Here is a 23,203-nt window from a genome sequence, read left to right as displayed (position 1 = left end):
GAATAACAGACTAAGAAGAAACTTGTGGAAAAGGTGGAACTTGGTAATGCAGAGGTGTTCTTAGCCCATCAGAATGTAGAGACAGGGGAGAAGCTTGATGAACAGATATTTCAGCTCAGTGTGACAGGAAGAAGTAATAAAAGAGATTAACTCAAGGTTGTGGGGCAAAACCCACATTATCTAGTGTGCATACTTGGTAGAAGGCAGTTTAATCTCAAGGTCTTACCTGGTGACCAGCTGACAGCAAATTTCAGTTTAAGTATAAACAAAGCACTGAGAAAAATCAAGATGCTATGATACAGTCTTTATTTAGCAAATTCATAAGCTGTATCTACAAAAGCAATTTATATATGCAGAAAAATGCTCTTGATGATCTGCCAAAAAGTTATTTTACAAATCCATCTTTCTATCTCCACTTCTTTCATCTTCATCTAAGTTCAAAAGACGAGCTGCACAGCCAGTGGGTGGGAATCAGTAAACAACCACACAGCTTGTAAACATCACAGGAGGGAAGGAGAACTGGTGTGAGAAACATTAGGGACACGTTGCACTATACTGTGATTACTGAAATTACCTTGTTTACTGTCAATAAGCCTTACAGCAATCAGAAAACTTTTTAGTTGAGTTGACCTACTTTTAGCAGTAGCATAACATTACAAGCTGTGATGCAGATCAGGTTGTTGTTCCTAGCTGATCATGTGGTGGCACTGTATGCTGATGAAACCTAGAAAATGAGTCATCTAAGGATGTCGTTTGACAGCCTCTCCAAGAGAACATGCAGAATAAATACTGCCAAAAGCCACAGTGCAACACTTAGCAGCAAACTCCAATCACTTACTGTGCACCAGCATTAGCATCGATCTGATCCTGAGGAGAACTGGAGCACATTAAAGAATAAATAAGAGAAGAACACACTACTATTCTTGTTGGTTTAGCACTCTAAACCAGTTCTATCCTAAGTCAGATGAACATTAATGCCGGTATGAAATAGAAGAAACGATGATGACCCTTTAGGCAGCAGCTAGCTGCTAGGTTTGCCTGTTTTGGCACTACAGCTAAGCATAAATGCGGCACAAGGACGCAAGAAAGTTCAAAGTTAGAACAACAATTTGATTTAAAAGCCATCTGAAACAGGCCAGTCAAACTAGCATCTTTAAACACTGTCACTGCACAAACCTTGACATACCTTGCTGACACTGGAAAGTCCATTAAGCTTCACCCTGAGCTAGGAGATACTTTAAAAAAAAAAAGTAGAATTTTATCAACAAGAGCAAGAAGCATTCAGAACAAACCTTGGATTCTGACTCAGTCTTAAAGTATGCTATGAATCCAGGTACTGTTTACATACCTAATATATCTTGCTATAAACTACCTATAATCCAGAGTTCTATTATTCCCAGCATTTAAATTTCAAGCAAACATCCAAAGTAGTGCAAGAAATATAGAAATACTGTTCTCTTGTTCTTCCAATTTGACTCTGATACTATAAAACAAAACAAAAACCAAGTAGCTAGCAGAAAACAAAAGCAGCAGAAATTCTCAAATGCAATCCTGTGGATTTCAATTCAGTAAAAGATAAGAGCAATAAGAAATGGCATCTGAACAAGGCATGACACAATGCACACATCAGGATTATTGAACAGAAAATGTCATTAGTTAAGTGAAATTCTGTGATGCCCTTCAGTAGGTAACTTTAGCAAGTAGCTTTAATTAAAAACAACTCTTACAACTCAGAATTTTATCTCCACACATTTTTCTTTTTTTTTTTTTAATGTCCTTGGAGGCTTGCCAGTAATTTCTTGGAGCCCTGAAATAAGAATTTGGAGTCAGATACGAATTCTGGTTCTGATTCTACTGCAATTCCCTATGAAATTTGACTCCTTGAAATGTATTTTTTTCAACAGCAGTCTTTAGCATTCAGCACTGTGTGTGTCTCTGCAGAAATTCAAGACTACGTAAAATCCTACCTGTACAACAAACTAGTAGTCAGACTGGAAAAGTACCTCACAATCTCTGAATAAAAAGCATCGTATCAATACAAAATACCTGATTTAGCAATGACATGCACATCTTCTATTTTTTCATTCAATCCCATAATTCCCCAAAGTCTCAGAGAAAACCTATGCATCCTGTTCTGTTTTGTTCCTTCAAGATAAGGAAAAAATCCCCAACATTCTTGTCTTTTTTCTTCACTGGCACTTTATCAGCTACCCATCCTCACTGATACGCTCTGGATTATTGCACAGCCTTCAAATCTGAACATCCTTCATTCACTTCCTTATGGTTTATTTCATAGCTGTCCATCTACATTCAAGAGGTATTTTCTTAAAAAGTTTCTGACAGCTTTTTGGGTTCCTGAAGTGTTCTTATCAATTGTAATTGCAGGTGGTAAAACAAGGTGATTTTTCTACATTCTCTGTTTAAATGGAAAGCATACAGTATTTTTCCTTTCTAAAAGCTTAGTCAAGCAAAATGCATTAAGGTTTTATCACTCCTTATATTCTCTACATTTTCACTGCAACACTGAAAACATCACCCATCTACTTTCAGTGAAGTCTGGTTTATAGTAAACCCCATGAACTCCTGCCAACAGGAACTCTGCTATGTGCAAATATCAGGTTCCTCTGCAACATCCAACAAACAGATGTTGTGCCACCATTTATTCATCAATTCGTCACCTCAGACAGAATTTGTTTTCACCATGTTTGGACTTCAAGAAAAGCTACTAAAATTGAGTGAGTTCATCTATCAAGGGTTCATCTTTATTTAAATTTATGGTCGTTTCTCTTAGTCCTGTCTATTCCACTTCTCAGTTTCTTCTCATTATTAGTTCCTTTATGAATAACGTTGCCTTGAGGTGTACCAATAAGCAGACATTTCATCAAGCTATGTATCTTCACACGGCAGTTCATCAGTTTTCATTAACTCACTCTTGCAGTTAATAACCACATAATGTTAGATGAAGTTGTTATTCAGCTGTACTAAAAGGAGATAATCTGCAAACACCGTAACATATGGCATCTGCCAAAGCATCACATTTATTCTAATTTTTGCTACATTGTAATAAATTCTTCAAAACTTGTTCTAACTTCATGAACCTAGTAAAACACATTAGTGTTCACTGGTTTTAAACATCCCTTACCAGAAACTTTGCTGAAGTTGATTATGCAATTTTCCCAGGTTCTGTATGCAATGGAAACAGTCATCATACCACATATCTGTTTAGAAAATGCTGCTTATTTCTAGAAAAAGTAGATGCAGGTGCTCTGAAATAGAAATCTATTTACCAACATACTTGTGTTTCTGGTAACACAGCAAATATCACTAGTATTGGTCATCTGTTAAAACACTATGAAAGGAGAGGTGAAGGAAAAGATGTTCCTTAAAGTTAGAATTGCATGTGGCATGCAGGTAGTGATGTAATGGCTATAAACCATAGCAGGATTATAGAATCCTAGAATGGCCTGGGAAAAGGACCGCAGTGATCATCCAGTTTCAAACCCCCTGCTATGTGCAGGGTCGCCAACCACCAGACCAGCCTGCCCAGAGCCACATCCAGCCTGGCCTTGAATGCCTCCAGGGATGGGGCATCCACAGCCTCCTTGGGAAACCTGTGCCAGTGCTTCACCACCCTCTGCGTGAAAAACTTCATCCTAATATCTAACCTAAACCTCCCCTGTATCACTCAGTTTAAAACCATTCCCCCTTGTCCCATCCACCTTTGTGAACAGCTGTTGCCCCTCCTGCTTATACGCTCCTTTCAAATACTGGAAGGCCACAATGAGGTCTCCCCGGAGCCTTCTCTTCTCCAAGCTAAACAAGCCCAGTTCCCTCAGCCTTTCCTCACAGGAGAGGTGCTCCAGCCCTCTGATCATCTTAGTGCCCTCCTCTGGACTTGTTCCAAGAGCTCCACGTCCTTCCTGTACTGCGGGCCCCAGGCCTGGATGCAGTACTCCAGATGGGGCCTCACAAGAGCTGAGTAGAGGGGGACAATCACCTCCCTCTCCCTGCTGGCCACCCCTTTTTTAATGCAGCCCAGAACACAGTTGGCCTTCTGGGCTGCAAGCGCACACTGCTGGCTCATGTCCAGCTTCTCATCCACCAGGACCCACAAGTCCTTCCCACAGGGCTGCTCTGAAGGAGATCTTCCCCCAGTTTGTATAAACACCTGGGATTACCCCAGCCCAAGCACAGCACCTTGCACTTGGCTTTGTTGAACCTCATTACGTTCTCATGGGCCCACTTCTCCAGTGATAGAAGTTATCCATTACCCCAGAAAATTCTACTAGTCAAACCAATCTCATTATCAGAAAAAAAAATCTGTGGCTGCAAGTATTCTCACGGGTTCAAACAAAATGTGTACGTTACAGAGACCATGATTTATAACGAACACTGGAGGTGAAACTAAGGCTTAAACAGAGCTTGCAGCATACTTGAAGTGCACATTATTACGTGAAGTACCTTCACTGTGCTTTTAAGGTACTTATGGAGAAACATTAAGAAATGTAATTCCCTGAAGTCATTATAAAGATACGCTTCTTTTATACAAATTATCCTAATTAAAAGGAACAAACAAAAAAACCCTTTGGATAACACACTCATTTTTTTTCACAAATTCTAATGACTTAAAGACAAATTCTTTGGCAGAGTAACTGCCACTCAGCTTCTAATTCAGACAGTTATTTGTTTTGTAGCGTAAATTATGCTGTTTCTCTTTACAGGTGTTTCCCTTCAGGCACTTAAAAGTTCTCTTATGTATCCTTCAATAAAAATACAAATTGTACAGTGAAAAAGGAAAAAAAATCTTAAAAATCTATCAGCTGCAAGCTACTGTGAACATTAAAAATTATATTTAGATTACTATATTTCTGTACTGTGCTTAAGCAATGCCCTGTTACACATTCTTCCTCTCTTGCCCTATTTCAAGGATACCTTCAAGTATCAAGGACACCTTACAAAGTCATTTAACCATGTATGTAAATTTGTCACCATTTCATCAATCTATGCAAATATAAAACTAATTATTTAAGGAATCAAAGCTCTTGACATTTTAATCCATCCCACTATATAGTTATTGAACTATAGAACCATGTAGATCTAAAACACAATGCCTTCCAATTTCTAATTAGAGATACATGTGACTTGCATGCAATATCTAACTTGTCTGGCTGGAAAAAAAAAATCCAAAAAAAAATGAATCCAAATGTTTTAGTTTAGCTAGTAGAATAGCTATAACCAGTGCAATTCAAAAAGTTGCAACTCATTTTCATTAGAAGATTTACACTGGAGATTATGTCGTCTATTTGGAAATAGAACAGTGATACAGATTACAGACATTATAAATACGAAATACTCCATAGCCATCTACATGAGGCTGCCACTGATTTTAATGAATACAAACCATTCAATATTCAATAACTTTCATGTATTTTAATAGGTTTCCTGAGCTACCTCATTAGCAGATTTAGATGTAAAATGTAAATTAATATTTTAATTAAGCTAGTAGTACTTAAATATTGGGTAATTTGCCATGTATGCCTTGCTTTGATAAGAGCTTCATCAGGCTTTTTACTGCGTTCTGAACTACGTAATACTGTTACGAGCACTTCACTAACATAAAACTCCTATCATATCTTTCACCTTTTGTGAAGAGTAGAAAGCTGTGACATGAAGCGGATGCATCTGACTATGGTTCTATCTTGCATTTAGTGGCAAAATAAGCATCCCGTTTCCACAGCAAGAAAATCTAGAGTTTCTGTAGCTGGAGTGTTTGCTGTCTCCTCAAGTTTTTTAGACCAGCTGATGAAAGGTCTGCCAGGAGCACAGTGCAGTGCTTTGAAAGGGCTGCAGCTACATTCTAGCTGAAAGCTAGAAAGATCTGTTTGGAAACAGATCTTGTACTATCTAGATGCTTATCAAGGCCTACTGATCTGCAGTCCTATGAAGAGTTAACAGACAGGAAAGCAATGCATGGGGTTTAGCTAATTTTTATGCCTTCCCTCTTTGATTGCTCGCAAAAACAAGAAAAATGTTTCTGAACTTTCCCTCAGTTTATCATGTGCATTCTGATACTTAACACACTCTACAACTTACTTCTGATCTACTCATTGCTCATTCCTGAAATTTCAATTTTTGTTTAGACTCAGCTGATCTGATCTGTCAGGCTAAGGAAATAATTTGATACAATGATGTACGCATAGAGTATAAGAATACACAACAAATACACCTACCAAGCTTTCCCACTAAAAGCTTCTATGAGTGCTCTTCAACAAGTCTTTGAGGTCAAACAATATTTTTGAAAGTTTCAAGTGACTTTCTTCAAATAAACTATTCTGTCATCCCCAAAAGGTAATTTCCAGTTATCTCTCAGATATATGCGTCTTAGACTGTAAGTAACATCAGACATTTTCTGAATTACCCTTGCATTACAAATCTGTATGTACAAGCTTGCAATCCTTTTATGTTCTAGATGTTGTTGGTAAAGAGATTTTAATGGGACTTTGATAAGAAAATTTCTCCAAACCAACAGCACTCCACAGTTTTACAGTCTTATTTCACAGCTCTTTTTAACACAGCAGAAAACAATGCAGCAGATTGGAAAGATGCAGAAGGAAAAAGTTGCAATAGTTCTATAACTGCAAAATAGCCCCAGTACAGGAAGGATGTGGAGCTCTTGGAACAAGTCCAGAGGAGGGCCACTAAGATGATCAGAGGGCTGGAGCACCTCTACTACAAAGAAAGGTTGAAGGAACTGGGCTTGTTTAGCTTGGAGAAGGGAAGGCTCTGGGGAGACGTCATTGTGGCCTTCCAATATATAGTGCCACATGCATTATTACCTATGTAATTATGAAACAATATGTGCTCAATTTAATTTATGTATGCATTGCAACATGTATGCAAGAAAAGTACTAAGTTTGTCCATGCGTCCTTGAATTCAACACATAATTTAATCAGGTCCTTCCCTACTGTGACCAGGTAACCCACATACCTTTGAGCTACAATCTTAGCGTTCCTCTATGCACAGTTTCTGGTTGGACATACACACACTACCTTAACTCAGTATCTGAGAACAATATCACGGGTGATAAAGCAGCAGCTTGCTGAGGCATTATGCTTGGAAGGCATCTTCTGATGCACCATTTGTCTTTGCCATCATGGCATACAAACAACCCTGTATAGCAGATTGCAGCTGTATATTACAGAACAGTTGCTCTCAACCATAAAAAAGTTCATGTCAACTCATAATTTTACTAAATAATTAGGAGATTCAAGAATCAGAAAATCATTCTAAAAATAAAATCTATGCATGCTAATGAGAAAAAGAAATCTACATAAAGACTATTACCTGCCAGCCTTATAGCTACAATTATTATAGCTAATTATATATCTGCAACAAGGGAGTACTTCATCTCCTACAATCATTTGGGAGTCCTCAAAATGCCCTCAGGTGAGGGAAAGCAGCAAGGAACAGATTAACTTTGTAAACCCTGAAAGTTGAGAAACTTTCAGCCAGTAGAAACAGTGATACCCATACTCCTTTCAGTAGTTGCAGTTCTTTCTTCACTTTGTGCCTATCACCTGGCACTATGTCAGGAATTTTAGGGCCAGGTACAGATTTTTGTTAATTGGCAATACTCTAAAATGAATAAAAGATACTGATCTGCTGGAAATGTATGTAGCTGATGCCAGCTGATGTAGCTGGCAGTAAAAGGAGAAAGATTCATTATTACTTGACTCCCATTTATATTAGCTTGTAAATATAATCCCAAGTACTCCTGCCCACTGGCTTCCAGAACACAAGATACCAGGAATACTGAGATACTGCAACAGTGAATTACAGAAGTAGAGGATAATTTCTGTCAGAAAATATAATGCAGCAACTTGAACTGGTACTAGAATTGCTTCCCAGATGCATACAGCCCATGGGTGCTTGGCTGTTTCCCTGCTGATAGGCTTCACTCAGTCAATAAACCTTAGGAGAAATGGGATAGCTGGACAAACAGGAAAGAAGTGGCTGGAAGACTTCCATAGTGGTAAGGAGGACAAGTGAACTCACTGAGGATACCTCAGTGTTCCTACAAGAACAAATAATGACATAAAGCTGTAGTTTTACTTAGGTCAAAGTTTAAGTCAATGTATCCCACCATTTATTTTTTGAAAACCTTCTCTTAAGCTCTGAAGCTGTAAAGCCAAATAACCAGTATGCAATGAAAGGTCTGACTAGAAGATAATAATGGAAACCTTTTTCACATACTCGTGATAATCCTGCTTCTTCCAGCGTTTCTAAATTGCTATTTTAAATCTAAATTTCATGGTTAAATATAATTGATTTGGAGCTGTTCTGTAACTGACCAATCTTACATGTTGGCCTAATTACTAACCTGATTCTATAGATGTTTGAGTTCAATGTCAGATGAAATGCTGTAAAAAATGCAGGCTAGATAAAAAAAAAAAAAAAAAGGGTAATTGCAGTATAAGCTATTTCTTCATGAATGCCTGCATATTGAACGACAGTCTGATAGCAACCTTAGCCTTCCATTTCCAATTGCTTTTACCTATTTCTCCTAGTATAACTATTGAAGCAGTATTTTCCCCTTGAGATTGGTTTCCATATCTAAGGATTTGAAAGGTTGCACAAACATTCACACCACTAGTAACAGTAACTTTTTTGTAGTTTAAACAGAACAAAAAGTCTACTTGTACTTTTTTAAAGCATTGCAGCTGGGAAGCCCACCTGTATCATGGGTTGCATTAAGAGGGGTGGCCATCAAGACAAGGGAGGTAATTGTCCCCCTCTCCTCTGCCCTTGTGAGGCCCCATCTGGAGTACAGAGTACAGCTCTGGGGACACACAGCACAGGAAGGACATGGAGTTGTTGGAACGGGTCCACTAAGATGATCAGAGAGCTGGTGCACCTCTCCTATGGAGAAAAGTTGAGGGTGTTGAGCATGCTCAGCCTGGAGAGTGCTCCTGGTAGACCATACTGCAGCCTTTCAGTACTTAAAGGGAGTTTATAAGCAGGAGGGGGACAGCCTTTTTGTGTGGGCAAATAGTGGTAGGACAAAAGGGAATGGTTTAAAGGAGAGGAGATTTAGGTAAGATGTTGAAAATTTTTTACTCCAAAGGTGGTGAGGCAGTGGAACAGGTTGCACAGGGGAACTGTGGATGTCCCATCCCTGGTTCAAGGCCAGGTTGGATGGGATCATGAGCAACTGGTCTAGTGGATGGCAACCCTGACCTTATCAGAGGGTTGAAAATGAATAGGCTTTAACGTCCTTTCCAGCCCAACCCATTCTGTGAATCATTAAAGGAGCATTTGAAGACAACTCTGTGCAGTACAAACACTAACTGGGAAATGTGGAAAGCACAAACAGGTTAATAAAGAAGGGGAGGGGGGGAGAAGAGGCCAATACTAGCTTGTTTAATGCGAAATCGCTCACTGAGGTGTTACTTACAACTTAGAGTTGTTCTGCGTTAATTTAAGGAAGATCCAGGACATGCGGGCCGTAACTTTCACCAGCTCTGAAGGTTCTGTCCTTTCCGCAGCTCCCCTGAAGGAAGGAAGAGGCAGATAAAAGCACTGATAGAAACACGCACTGCAGACTGACTCCTGAAATTACCCTCAGGCACTCCTTGCCAAGTCTGCTGCTTGGGGTGACGCTCCTACAGCGAAGAAAAACGACAGGCTTTAGTCGGGGAGAAAAAAAGAAAGAGAAAAGATCGCGTACCGACGGCGGGAAGGAGAGCGGGTGCCGGCAGGGCACAGCCCCGCCCCGCTCCTCCCGTGAGGCCGCCAATGGGCGGATCGCAGGACGCGAGGCGGGCGCCGCGGAGGAGCTCGGGGCTCGACCGGCCGGCCTGGAGCGCGCGGGGTTTGAGGCGTCACTCGGGCGGCCGCAGCAGCCCGTTCCGCCCATGGCCTCCGCGCTGGTAAGGGAGCGGGACGGGGGGCGGCGAAGGGCGCGGGTCTGTGCCACGGCTCTGACGGAGCGCCGCTTTCCCTCAGGAGGATCCGGTCTTGATCCGTCCCCTCAGAGGCCACGGGGCGGCGGTGACGGGCGTCGCCTTCAGCGCGAGCGCCGCCGAGCTCGGTGAGTGTGCGGGGCGGGAAGCGGCTCTCCCCGCCCGCCGGACTGAGCCGCTCCGGCGGCGGTTCCGGGAGCGGGTCCGGGGGGCGGGGCGGCCTCCCGCGCCGGCCGGGCGGCCGGTCTGCGAGTCTCTGCCTCTTCCTTAAGCGACAAGTTTTTGAGCAAACCACAGGGCGGGGGAGGGGTTTGTCCCGCGATGAGAGGGGAGGAGGAGGAGGGGGAGGAGGAAGTAAGCAGGCGAGCAAGTAAGCGAGGGCAGCGGCGGGGCCGTGCGGGTGGGGGCTGTGCCGTGCCTTTCTGCCGCCCCTCGTCTCCCCGGCCCGGCCTGCCGCACCCCCGGTGTCGGCCCGAGCCCCGCGCGGCGGCAGCCGGGGACGTGAGGGAAGCCGGTGGCGTGAGGGAAGCCGGTGGCGAAGGCGGCTCCCCGAGCTCCGCTCCGCGAGGGGCTGCTTGCGAGGGGCTGCCATGAGGATCCGGCTGGCGAGAAGGTGGACTTGGGTCCGCAGAAGCTGTGCGTTGTTGGGCTTCTTGACGGTCGCCTACTTTGCTTTGGAGCTGTCTGTTTCTTCCTTCGGTGCCTCCCTCGCCGGGGAGAGCATCTCCAAAGGGAAATGGGAGCGGCGCTTTACGGACGGAGCAGAAGAGGCGGTGGATTTGGCTCGCCCGGTTTATGACAAATCTCCACCCGATTCTTATGCCCCAGGAGAATGGGGCAAACCCACTCGCCTGCAGCTGAGCCCCGAGGAGAAGAAACAGGAATCAGAGCTGATCGATAAGTATGCAATTAATATTTATTTGAGTGATAAAATATCTCTCCATCGGCACATTGAAGACAATCGAATGAGTGGCTGTAAAACTAAATCATATAACTACAGAAAGCTGCCCACAACCTCTGTTGTAATTGCCTTCTACAATGAAGCCTGGTCCACGTTGCTGCGGACAGTGCACAGTGTTCTTGAAACTTCTCCTTCAGTGCTTCTGAAAGAAATTATATTGGTGGATGATTTGAGTGATAAGGTGTATTTGAAAACTGACCTTGAGAAGTACATAAGCAGCCTGAAAAGAGTTCGTTTGATACGGACCAACAAACGGGAAGGGTTGGTTCGCGCGCGCTTAATTGGAGCTACCTTTGCTACTGGTGATGTCCTCACCTTTCTCGACTGTCACTGCGAATGTGTCTCCGGTTGGTTAGAACCATTGCTTGAGAGAATTGCCGAGAATGAGACCGTTGTGATCTGTCCTGTTATTGACACCATCGACTGGAACACATTCGAGTATTACATGCAGTCAGCGGAGCCCATGATCGGGGGCTTCGACTGGCGACTGACGTTCCAGTGGCACTCAGTGCCGAAACACGAACGGCTGAGGCGCAAATCTGAAACAGACCCAATCAGATCCCCAACTATGGCCGGGGGCTTGTTTGCTGTCAGCAAGAAGTATTTTGAGTACCTGGGTACCTATGATACAGGAATGGATGTCTGGGGAGGAGAGAACTTAGAGTTATCATTTAGAGTGTGGCAATGCGGAGGCATGCTAGAAATTCATCCGTGCTCCCATGTAGGCCATGTGTTTCCAAAGCGTGCTCCGTATGCTAGACCGAATTTCCTTCAGAACACAGCGCGTGCTGCTGAGGTGTGGATGGATGAGTATAAAGAACACTTCTACAACAGAAATCCTCCAGCGAGAAAAGAAAACTATGGAGATATTTCTGAGAGAAAGCTACTAAGAGAGCGTTTGAAATGCAAGAGTTTTAACTGGTATTTGAAAAATGTCTTTTCTGAGTTGCATGTACCAGAAGATCGTCCTGGTTGGCATGGTGCTGTCCGCAGCATAGGCATATCGTCAGAGTGTCTTGACTACGTTTTACCAGAGCATAATCCTACTGGAGCTCACCTTTCTCTCTTTGGATGTCATGGTCAGGGAGGGAATCAATTTTTTGAATACACATCAAATAAAGAGTTTAGGTTTAACTCTGTGACGGAGCTATGTGCTGAAGTCCCTGAGCAAGAGGATTTCATAGGTATGAGGAGCTGCCCAAAAGATGGATCTCCTGTCCCAGAAATTATTATATGGCATTTCAAAGAAGATGGGACTATTTATCATCCTCATTCTGGAAAGTGCCTTACTGCTTATCGTACTGCTGAGGGGCGTGCTGATGTGGAAATGAGAACTTGTAATGCTGCAGATAAAAATCAGATGTGGAAATTTGAGAAATAATCACTAGCGGTAGTAAGAATCAAATTGAGCAGAGTCTCCAAGGTTTTTACATATGTGAGCAGATAGCAACATTTGACTGTATACCTTGGAATGTCTTCAGATGTGTCTTTCCTGTAGTGGTGTAGAAACTATCTGCTGTGGTGAACTATATGGAAAGCAAAAGCAAATGCTGGGAGTTAGTTTCTTAAACAGTGATTTACATTTCTAATGCCTTCTATTTTTGTAAAATTTTGACCAATTATTTTCTTATTTTGGTCTCTCTTAATTATGGCAAAACAAATCCTTTTGAGTGGACTGAAGAGGGATTTTCTCATTGTTTACTCTTAGAAAATGAGCGCATTAAGCCTGCACAGTAATGTTACGTGCAAGTAAAAATTTTGTACTTACTGAAGTAAAGTTGAGGTTCTTGCAGTGTTCACCTATTTGCAGATTCATCGAAATAGACATATCTGTTGCCCTAAGTTATACTGCAATAGCATGTGACTGCACTGACATTGATGTGGAAAGCTGAATCTGAAGTCTTGGAATATTCTGGGAATATTTTTTCTAGGGAATTTACATGCTATTAAGGGTTTTAGGGTGACTTCTAACAATAGTACTGCATTGAAGAGAAGGAAGCACTTCTTAGAGTATGTGGATTTGGGCACAGCTTTGCAGTCTTGCTCCTGTTCTGTAAAACTCACCTGACCAGGATGAGTCTCAAGTTTAGAAAAGAGAGCACAGTAGCAGTGAAACCAAGGACATGCTAGAGGTGCTGCAAATGGGAAGAAATGAGTGGTTAGAAATGTGAGTTCTGCTGGAAGGTAGTAAGTAAAGCACAGAATTGCATTAGCAGCTGCTGTTTCTTTGCTATGTATTTAATATTTACATCACTGTGTAAGCTTTTCATTAAGTTTGGCTTTGTAGAGCACAGTCTATGTGACTATGCCATGTATTTTTTTTTTTTTTATTAAATTTTAATGAATCTTACACGTTTTAGACTGACAGCAAAGTAGGGGGGAGAAATACAAAGGAAAAGTTGAGCTGTCTTATTTTGTATTATATGTTTGTCACCAGCTGGCATGCTCTGCACACTCGGTAGTCTGGAAATAGTGCAACATACACAGGTTCTTTCTATTCACCATAGTGTCCTGGGAGGCCTAGTCTGGAGTTGCTGAGGTAAAGAGGGCTGGAAAGGCAAAGGAGAGATTGGAAGAAAACAAGATGTCTTGTGAACCATATAATAAATCTCATTAATGTTTTCTGTATCCTGTTATACTGAGCTTTGAGTAACACCGATTCTAGGATCATGTCATGATTAGCTTTCAGTGTGATTATAGATAGTAGATGACTGATATGTTTTTTGTATTTGAAAAAAAAATCTTGATTCTGTGGTTTTTAGTTATATGCAATTAAGTTGAACACTTACCTTAATGTTTTGGGCATTTGAAGTTTGTTTGGTCCCTTACACTGAAGTGGTAAATGTCTTTCAGTAGCCACAGTATAGTAATCCTTGACTCTGGGCTGGTGGGAACTTGAACTTCGAGCAGTAAGAATCTGGATAAAGACAGCTGAGCTATGCAGTAGATGCTCGTTTAATAAAGGCATTGCTAAGTAGAAGGATTAAAGGGGAGCAAGTGAAACCTGAAGTGACTATATTAAAGATAATAAAGCAAGAGTTAAGAAAGATATATGTTAGAATCTTAGCAATTTTGAACAACGGAAGGGTTTGCGTGCAAACAGGCTGAGATTGAAGGGGAGCAGAGGAAGAAAATTTGGAGTGGGGGATACAATGTTGAATCATGCTCAAAATGCTTGCCACTGTGTGGCATGAATTGTTTTAAGCCTCTAATTTACTTTTAGGAGGTTACTTACAACTTAATTTTTTCTCTTTTTTTTTTTTCCTCTCTCCCCCCCCTCTCCCCCCCAAATACAATTTTGGGGTAAAAGGAGCTTCTTTACTATATAAGGGAGACATTCCAGCAAAAATCCATTCCACTGCAGTAAGGAATTGTTTTGCAGACCTACGAGTTATGAATCATGTATCAAATGGTAAAAGGCAACCAGTCATTAAGTACTGGAGGAACGAATTATACAAAGTTACGTGCTTTTGTGAAAAGCTTGCTGTAGGCTGTTATGATCAGTAGGTACAACAGTAAAAAGGCCTGGGTTCTTCTATGTGACTGAAGCATCAGCTGTATATGCAATGCATGTTTCCTCAGATGAAAGTAAAAAGCGTGAATATGGACTATGCAAATTTTATGCAATTAACTTTTTTTAGGATTTGACAAAAATATATATTTTGTATAATGAACAATCTTCATGTTAAATCTGCCATTTGAAGTGTTCCTTATCTGTTTAAGCAATAAATCAAAGTGAATCTGCCTCTTAAAGTTTAAAAACTTACTCTATGCATACTTGAACCTTTCTTCCTTCTCCCCACTACCTCCCCTTCTGTTTTTGTGGTTATTTAAAACCTAAATAGAACTGGGAGGGGAAACAAAACCAAAAAAGGCAAAAGCAAACTACCTGGCTGAAGTAAACAATCTGGATTTCAGACATAAAGTGTGTATTTTCTCCCAAATGGAGGAAAAAAATTGAAAGGGGGGAAGTAAGCAAGGAAAGAAAGAGAGAAGAAAAGCTTGCTGTTCTCAGTTCAGCTAGTCTTGAACTGGGTTGTAGCAATCGTACAGAAATCTTCCAATCTGGTCGTCTCCCAGTGCAGATTCCTGGAAAATCTGTAGCTGTGGAAGATTTTCTATTCTGTTAAATGTTAAAAATTTGGGGAGCACTTGTATATATTTTAAACTACTGATTTTTATGTGACTTAAGCAACTGAATGTAAATTTAACACTGAATGAATGTGAGATTACTTTGAGGTTTCTCTTGAAAAATAAAATCCAGAATGATAATTAAATGTTGGCTAGTTTTGTTTTGTTTTTTCTTTTAATTTATTTATTTTCTCTGCTACTTGCATAAATAGCTTATGCTACATGGTGAAATTGCCACGATTGTGATCTTTGTGGGAGCTATTGAAATTTCTTCATGTGGAGTCCACTGTTAGAATCCCGCATTAGTTACTTGGTCAGAGGTTTAACTGCTAACTCTTTTCCTTGAAGTAGGAAATTTTTGGAATCGCTGCTATCTGTGTTTGTGTTGTGACGCTGCACCTTATCACAGTGTGATTTGCAACGTTGCTGTAAGGTGTGAGATTTTCCTGTTTGTATTGTTGTTCTTCAAATATTCACACACACGTTCTTGTTCTCCATTGAATGTGTAATCTTTCCACCGAGTGAGCTAATCGTGCTGGGCATGTTTCAGTATGAAGGGGGCAGATGGGATGTAGGGGCAAAGGAAGAGTGGCCAAGTGGTGCATTTAGCTGGGAGAGCCTTGCTATGTGTATCCTTTCTGATCTTTTGCACAACTTTATCTTGTAGTCACCACTGTGGTGTTCCAGGAAATGGAAGCGTAGTACGTAATTCCATACTGAGGTACCTTGTGTTTATTTTTCTGTATCTATATATGCATACATACATTTCATGATGGAACACAGGCACTGCAGTTTGAACTTTCTTGTAATACTGATGTATGTTGTACCACCTCTGATGGAGTTGAAATTGTAGTACACAAAATGCTGGAACCATGTTGTATTATCAGAGGATGTGGAATCATGTGTTTTGAATGAAACATTCAGTGCTGTCATGGTCGTGTGACAGAAAATGGCAATCAAGCACAGCTTGTTTGGATAAGTACTGTACTTTGTAAGGCTTTGTATTCACATCTGCCAGGGCACACAGGTGGAGTCTGAAATTGCACATTAACAGCACTGTATTAACTCAGGACGAAGTATCACCTCTATTGTCCTTTTGATTATTTATTTTTTTTCTTTTTTCTTCTGTATTGCAATTCCATGAAAGGAAATTTTTTGTTCATCTACTTGTTACTTTATTTAGTTCATCAGTTTCTGACGTGCTGTTGTATGAGTCTCCAACTCAAAAAGCATTCTTAGTTAGAGATAATCTTACCTAGGTAAGTATGATGAACATAGTTCCTGCTGACAGTTATCTGCACTGTGCTGGAACGCTCTGAGTATGTTTGTGTCTCAGAACTAACTATAAAATAAAATAAAAAAAAAGATGGGAACTGCATAGAGTCTTGGTGGGTGAGCAGTAGGGCTTAGGAAAAAGTTAGGAATTCAGGATTTCCATGTTTGAACTAAAAGCCTGAATTGAATGCTGAATTGAATAATAATTCTTTGGGGGCTTTTTGTCATTAAACGTGGCTGAAGTTGTCAATCAGGTGAATCCAGGGGAAATCATTAATTTAGGGTTTGTGATTTCTCCAGAACATTTACTGCAAGTATGTGAAGATGGGCTGAGTTCTCTATGTTCTCAAGACACATTCATGGCACTTTGCACCCAAGGAATGCTGCGTGGCAAGCTGAAGAGGATCAGTGTGAGGCTGTTGTCAGCATTGGGTGGGTGATCCAAGAAAGAGAAGACAGAGATAGGGAAGTACTTCAGGCAAATCTCAAGGCGGCACAGGTCACTGTGTTAGGATACCAGACCGAGCAGGGAGCCTCAGTATATGGGCTGCCTGTACCCAGGTCACCACCTGGCTTTCTGGCAGGGCAGTTTCAGTGGAATTTTTTTGCTCCTGAGTTGATCATTAATCAAACTATAATTTTGAAAAGGGGTATACTATGTAGAACTGGAGAAGGGGCTATAATACACTACCTTGGGTATAGACAGTGGGAGTCCCTCCGTGGCTTGTGATTGAATTCTGCTGATGTTGCCTTGAAGCTGGGAGCTCCGTGCTCTGTGAGAACCATGGGAAAAAATTAAAATACTGTTTTCCCTCTCTAGCCCCATAAAGATGATGCTTTTGAACTTCCCTTACCTTCTTCCTGCCAAAGGAGATAAACTGGTATGGTCAGTAGAGAGTAGTGCTCTCTTTGTTTTCTTTCTTTTCAGTTGAACTCTTCTTTGCTTGACATCGATACGTGCAGTGTAAATAGTAACGTCCAAGCTGTCAAGGCAGAGTTGAAAATATGTCTTATTCAAGACCTCTTAGAATCACGATTTTATGAAGTTTTATAACTCATTTTTTAACTTCATAACATTCAAGCAGATTCGTGAGTGTTGTTTTCAGAATTTTTAGTTCAAAGCACATGAAGAGGCAGAGTCTACTGTGTAAAGTGGTGATTCTGAATGAGGCATGTGTTGGACAGCCAGATTGTGCGTGCATGTCTGTAGAGAAATGTTGGCCTCTAGTTGGACTTGAGCTGACTTCTGAGAAATCTGCTCTTCATTCTCTGATGAAAATCTTATCAGGCAGAAAGTAAATAAAATGAAAGTTGGAAGTTAATAGATTTAATAGAGCAGTGTACTAGCAGGGATCCAGGACGAAAGGATTTTCTTGAGTTGTTTTCCCTGGTTTCATTTAAAATGGGATTAATAGCTAAGGTGGAGGTCTGCCAAATATTTCTAAGTACGTTTGGTTAAATCCTCTAGTTCTAATTAATGAACTGAAAATCTATCAGATGGGTATCTACTACCATTCTTGAATACATTATTCAGTGCAATACTTGCCCTTCCTAGTAGCTAGAAAATGTACTTAGAGCAATAGTGCATTATTACAAGTCATGAATCATTTTTGTTCATGGCAATAATGAAACACAAAGATGAAGACAAGTTGAAAGATAGAAAGTGACCAAAGACGAATTGTGACTGAGAATCAAGGTAATTTGTGTCCTTTTTGCCTGTCAGTATTCTTTTAATGTGAAAAATTGGAAGGGATTTTTAAATGTCATAAGCATATTTGAAATGAACAGTAACTGATAGTGATAGTTATAAATACCTTGATTTTATTTAATAATATTTAATTGAACAGAAAAAGTAGATTAAGAGGTAGGGGGAAAGTATAAGAGGATTTATTCTATGTGCACTCACTAGAGAAATACATTACAAGTTCAGAGGCTAAAAAAGAAGCAAGTCAAATAAAAATGAGCGGTATGCTTCAGTTTTTAACAAGCTAAGTAATGGATTCAGCATCAATCAGTTTCCAGTCAAAATATTTATTTTCTTCCTTGATATCCTGTAACTCAAACAAATAGTTGTCTCATTGCGTAGGAGGTCAACCACAGCAGTCAGAACAAATCCTTCAAAAAGAACAAAAAACAAAAAAACCCCAACAAACCATGAAGCTAATGAAAGATGTATATAACTTGTAATACATTTCTTACCCAGCTAGATCATGAAACTTGACAACACTGCTGGAAGTAGAGCTGTATCTGCAAGAATGCTTAACTCTAGAGAAAATGCAATTGCAATCCTGCTTCAAATAAGTATTTTTTCATATTTCTGCAAATATGTCTTACTGCTTCACTTTTTTAAATATTTTCAAGAATCAGACTGGTATAGGAATAAATTGGAATCTTTGTCTTTTGGGTGTATTCTCCCCTGGCTATGCATGCACACAGCCCCATTTGGTGCGTGTCAGTGAATACCACCCAGTTCTTTCAGCGAATCAGAATGCAAGACCATCATTAATTTACTGTCACTGATTGATTCTTATAGTCAGGACACGTGATTTTGGTAAAGCATCTTCTTGGCAATACTGGAAGACCTTGAGGATAATCAGAAGCCTCTCAGGAAATATTTTACTGATTGTGAGGAGGACTTGAGATAGCACTTGTAGGTATCCACAGGATTTGGAAAGGATAGTGAGGACAAATTGCCTATGCAGTGAATGCCTGCATCTCAGACTGTCTAAATGATAGATACTGTGTGTGGTTTCAAGCTGATGGCAATACGGTTGGGCACTGAGAGTGTCTCTATAACAGTAGCGCTGATGATGTGAGAGCCTGCATGCAGGGCTGTGGCTGAGCCCTGCAGACACATTTCAGCACGTGTGTGCATACCAAATCCATCTACATGCCTAAAGGTGCATGTTCACACCACACAGCTCAGCATGTATGGTGTGCATGCCACACATGTGAATACACCTGTTAACATCACACCTCAGCATATGCGAATGGACCCAATATGTTCCTCAGCATGCCTGTTCACCTGTTTTCATTTACCTTTCAGTATGCTGTACCATGCCTGTTTGTATGTTTTTACATCACATTCCTCATCGCAATTGAGCGTGTGTCTCCTATAGGAAAAGCAGAGCTTGATTTCATTGCAGAATACCTTAAACATTTTTCTTGGCTTATTGAAAGCCTAGGTGTTTGTTTAGAGAACAGGAACAAAGCAGTGTGTAAACTTGACCTTTGCATTTAATCCAGGTCTCTGTTCTTTGGTATTCCCTTCTATTGTGACACATGACCACAAAAACAAATTTTCTAGCATTATTTCAGACTTGGCTGTATGTACAGAAAGCCCTGAGTTTATAAACTGGACCAAGTTGCATATTGAAGTAGCCCCAGAGTGTTTTTCAGCTTTCATCTTTCTAGTTACACGTTGCAGATGGTCAGTTATTATCATTGCTACAGTGAGCATTGGTTAGTTTTTTTTTTCTCTACATGGATTTCTGGTTACATTGTATTTCTGGGAGGAGAATGTGCCCCAGATCCCTGATGTGGCTCCTCTCAAAAAACTGCTCTGGACCTCCTGTGTTTGTTTTGTTTCATTTCTGATGCTTTGAATTGGCCATGGAGATCTGTATAGGCAAAGAACTGGTGATATGATAACAGGAAGCCAAATGTTAGGATATTGGCTTATTTAGCAAAGTGCTGGCAGGAGGTAAAGTCAAGGTCTGGTTTGTCCCCTGCCAGACCCCACATAAGCTGGGTTGGAAGGCTCTTGCTCCTCTCCTTTTGCATGCTTAATGTATACACAGTGTGAACTTGAGACAAGAAAAGTACATCAAAAGGTGAAGAAACAATTCCTAAGGTTCTGTGCCTGAGTAAATTGGAGAAGCAGTGTTACAAAGGAGATAAAATCCTCTATAGTGAAATAAGGAGAAATAGAAGAGTTAATTTGATGGAAGTGATTTCTGCCGCACATTTAACGCGTTTACAACTTTTAACAATTAGATCTGATAATAGAAATTACTTTTGACAACAATATTGCCCTGTGAACTCCTTCCTAAAATAAAATATTTGACTTTACAGCAAAAAGCTTAGGTATTAACCATACACTCTGAAGTCGATTTCAGCTTCCTTGGATAGGTCTGAGGCATATTCCTGGTAAGGGGACCTAACTTCCTTTGCAGCCCAAGTTCAAAGGTTTGATTTATTTTCTTTCCCTGGGCTTAAGCTTCTCAAATTGCCTCAGGAAGGCATTCATGTTGCCTTGGGAAAAGAATTCTGCATCTGGTCTGCCAGTTATTGACCCTTTCCTGTGCAAGTTCTGAACTCCTCCGTTCTTCTGACCCTGGAGTGGTGTTAACTGGGCTTGAACTGCAGCAACAGAGATAATAATTGGCCTTTAAACTTCTTGGTAATGAAGAGGTGATTTGAAGAGAGAAACCTCCCTAAGGATGGAGAGAGGATGCTGTTTCAGCACAGGCAGTGGGGAATCCAAAGGAAGAGAAAGAAAGGTTTTTGTAGGTGTTCCAGGAAAACAAGAATGTCACTGCTTGTGTCATTAGCCTTGAGATAATCCTGTGAGAGTGCAAGTAGCAAGAAACCAGGCTTTAAATTTATTATACTGTCATCTCTTAAAATATTTCCCTTAGTTTTAGAACTGGAAGCAAAGAAGGCTAGTATTTGAAAGTCTGTCGGCAGTCTGTGAGGTGCTTATTCATGTTCCATAGGTAATTGGCAGTTCGTGCATTTTAAATTTTAGGAAACATCCACCTTCTACATTCCACGTTTTCAACATGACTCCTTCAAATTTTATTGTGGCTTATTTTTCATTTTATTTCCCTTCTTGTTTATGCCACTCTAGGTCACATTTTTCTGAATCAAAGACAAAAATAAAAATCAAGTAACTTTAGCAAAAGCTTACTGTGAAATAAAGAGATCAGAAAAGTTGGAATGGGGGTGTGGCTAAATATCCTATGCTTCTGTCAGATTTACGCCTACTGATATGGGTATTGGGAAAATCTAGTTCCACACCTTCTAGCAGAAGCCATTCTGGGAGGAAAATGCTATCTCTGAGCCAAGCTGCAAAGTCTAGTATTTTATTTAAGGTTAACTGACTTCATTTCTTCAGTTGCTGCCAGTGCTATCCTGGTGCCTGAAACAGGCATCTGTTTAGATACACAGGCATCTTTAGGTGCACGTTCTTTAGATATACATCTCAGTTTAGGTATATGAAGTATAAGAAATGTTGTCCTGAGTTTAAGATTGTCTGTTTCTTCTGAGTTAAGTAGTAGGTGCTCCAAAAAAAAAAATTCATCTCAGAGAACAAAGTTCCTGAACATATCATTGTAAAGTTTCTGTTGTTTTTAATGACGTTCTTAGTATATGGTAACACAGTATCTGGATCCACACTCATGATATGTGTAATGTTCATCTTACTTGCTCTTTATGTGGGAGAGCTAGCTGTTAAGCATTATTTGCTTTCACTTCCCTAGTCTTTTCATATCCTTGCCGTAAACTGTTGATGATGTTTCTGGCTGCCAGGCTTGTGTTGAGGCCAAGCAAACCAATTTATCAACTGAAACCCAGTAAATTCTCCCTCCCCTAATACCCTCCCAAAGTAGCAAGTTGATGGTGATTTCAAATCTGTAATCATATGGTCTGATTTTTCAAATAACAATTGTCAGACTTTTAACATGTTTTAATCATTTTTTTGCCAGCTACCTCTTCTTTGGATAGGTGTCTTATGATATGGAAGCTGAAGAAACAATGCAGAGCTTACAAATTTGGAGGTCACACGGATGCTGTGACCAGTGTGAATTTCTCACCAGAGGGGCAGCTACTTGCTTCAGCTTCCCAGGATCGTACTGTCAGACTGTGGATTCCTTGCATGTGAGTGTCATTGGGAGATGCTAGCTATATGTTTCTTTAATGTGCAGTGTGAATACTGGGGCCCTTTCACGGTAAATGTTTCTGTTTGCTTCTCGTGTCCCAGCCTGGGTGTTGACAGATACAGAAGAGCACAGGTAGTGTGATTCTTTACTGTTTACTTTTCTTCTAGGAAATAGTTTAGCAATTTAGAGATTATAATTTCATGAATGTGCAGGAATACACTTGGTAATATACTTCTAGTTTAATGGGTGTATTTCTTTTATAAGAACTGCATGGCTGTACCTCATTTTGGAGAGACAAATGATGAAAGAAACAAGAAGTGTTTTTAAAGAAAATATTATAATTGATTTGTCTTCTTAGACTTATTTTCAAGCAGCTGTAATTATGAGCTATCCAGGATGATCTTGGGAAGAGTGGTGTTATTTTAACTCTTAAACATTCTGTAGATTAGTGTATCAAAATATTTAATAAATCCTTTTTCAAATACTGCATGGAGAATGGATCTGATAGTTGCAATATTTTCCAAATATTGGTCATCTTAAATATGATCACTTTATAAGCCTGTATTCTAATATTTTATCTGCAAATAAGGCAAAAAAATATTGGCAGCAATGATTTAGCCAGTGTGTATTGCTTTTTTCTGTTTGGATGAGATGTAGTCTTCCAAGTAGATAATTTTTTTTTTTTTTTTTTTCATTTTTTAACCCTATTTTTATTTAATTTTTTTTTTCCAGTCATGGTGAATCATCAGTACTGAAAGGTCATACAGCATCTGTCCGTAGCGTAAGCTTCTCACATGATGGCCACCTTCTAGTTTCAGCATCCAATGATAAATCAGTAAAAATATGGAGCGTTCAACGTCGGCGCCTTTTGTTTTCACTGTTTCAACACACTCACTGGGTTCGCTGTGCCAAGTAAGCTTTGGTTTTACTCTCCTCAAAGAGGCTTTCATGGTGGATTCTGTGTTCAGAACTCCTTGAAAAGGATCTTTAT

The 23,203-nt window shown here is 40.4% G+C and overlaps 2 protein-coding genes and 1 long non-coding RNA gene across 5 annotated transcripts in view; 2 read left to right on the top strand and 1 right to left on the bottom strand.

Moving 5' to 3' along the window:
- Nucleotides 1-366: 366 nt before the first annotated feature.
- On the bottom strand, nucleotides 367-9,792 carry LOC122190489. Of its 3 annotated transcripts, none has more exons than XR_006182144.1 (3): nucleotides 9,729-9,792; nucleotides 9,456-9,551; nucleotides 367-1,235 (listed from the first exon to the last, which is right to left on the bottom strand). It is a non-coding gene; the product is annotated as an uncharacterized LOC122190489 (long non-coding RNA). The 3 variants fall into 3 exon arrangements; XR_006182145.1 differs by having other exon boundaries at nucleotides 367-519; nucleotides 635-1,235; nucleotides 9,456-9,765; XR_006182143.1 differs by having other exon boundaries at nucleotides 9,621-9,765.
- A 70-nt stretch (nucleotides 9,793-9,862) lies between these two features.
- Nucleotides 9,863-23,203, top strand: part of POC1B (POC1 centriolar protein B) — a 40,790-nt gene continuing 27,449 nt past the window's right edge. The window contains exons 1-4 of the mRNA XM_042890054.1: nucleotides 9,863-9,930; nucleotides 10,007-10,091; nucleotides 22,039-22,210; nucleotides 22,945-23,124. Of these exons, the coding sequence (XP_042745988.1) occupies nucleotides 9,916-9,930; nucleotides 10,007-10,091; nucleotides 22,039-22,210; nucleotides 22,945-23,124 (452 nt within the window). The 5' untranslated portion in view covers nucleotides 9,863-9,915. The remainder of the gene's footprint in view (nucleotides 9,931-10,006; nucleotides 10,092-22,038; nucleotides 22,211-22,944; nucleotides 23,125-23,203) is intronic.
- GALNT4 (polypeptide N-acetylgalactosaminyltransferase 4) lies at nucleotides 10,524-15,182 on the top strand. Its single transcript, XM_042890053.1, has one exon. It carries the CDS (start codon nucleotides 10,554-10,556, stop codon nucleotides 12,303-12,305), a length of 1,752 nt encoding a protein of 583 aa, XP_042745987.1. The 5' UTR covers nucleotides 10,524-10,553; the 3' UTR covers nucleotides 12,306-15,182.

Source organism: Lagopus leucura, unplaced genomic scaffold, assembly GCF_019238085.1.
Source record: "Lagopus leucura isolate 7727_CA_CO unplaced genomic scaffold, USGS_WTPT01 Super-Scaffold_100159, whole genome shotgun sequence".
Taxonomy (NCBI): Eukaryota; Metazoa; Chordata; class Aves; order Galliformes; family Phasianidae; genus Lagopus; species Lagopus leucura.
The sequence above is the reverse complement of the archived record's forward strand: the minus strand, read 5'-3'. Positions and strand labels throughout refer to the sequence as shown.

Excerpts from the sequence above, each read along its gene's own strand:
- GALNT4 (XM_042890053.1), top strand. The coding sequence starts at position 10,554 with ATGAGGATCCGGCTGGCGAGAAGGTGGACTTGGGTCCGCAGAAGCTGT.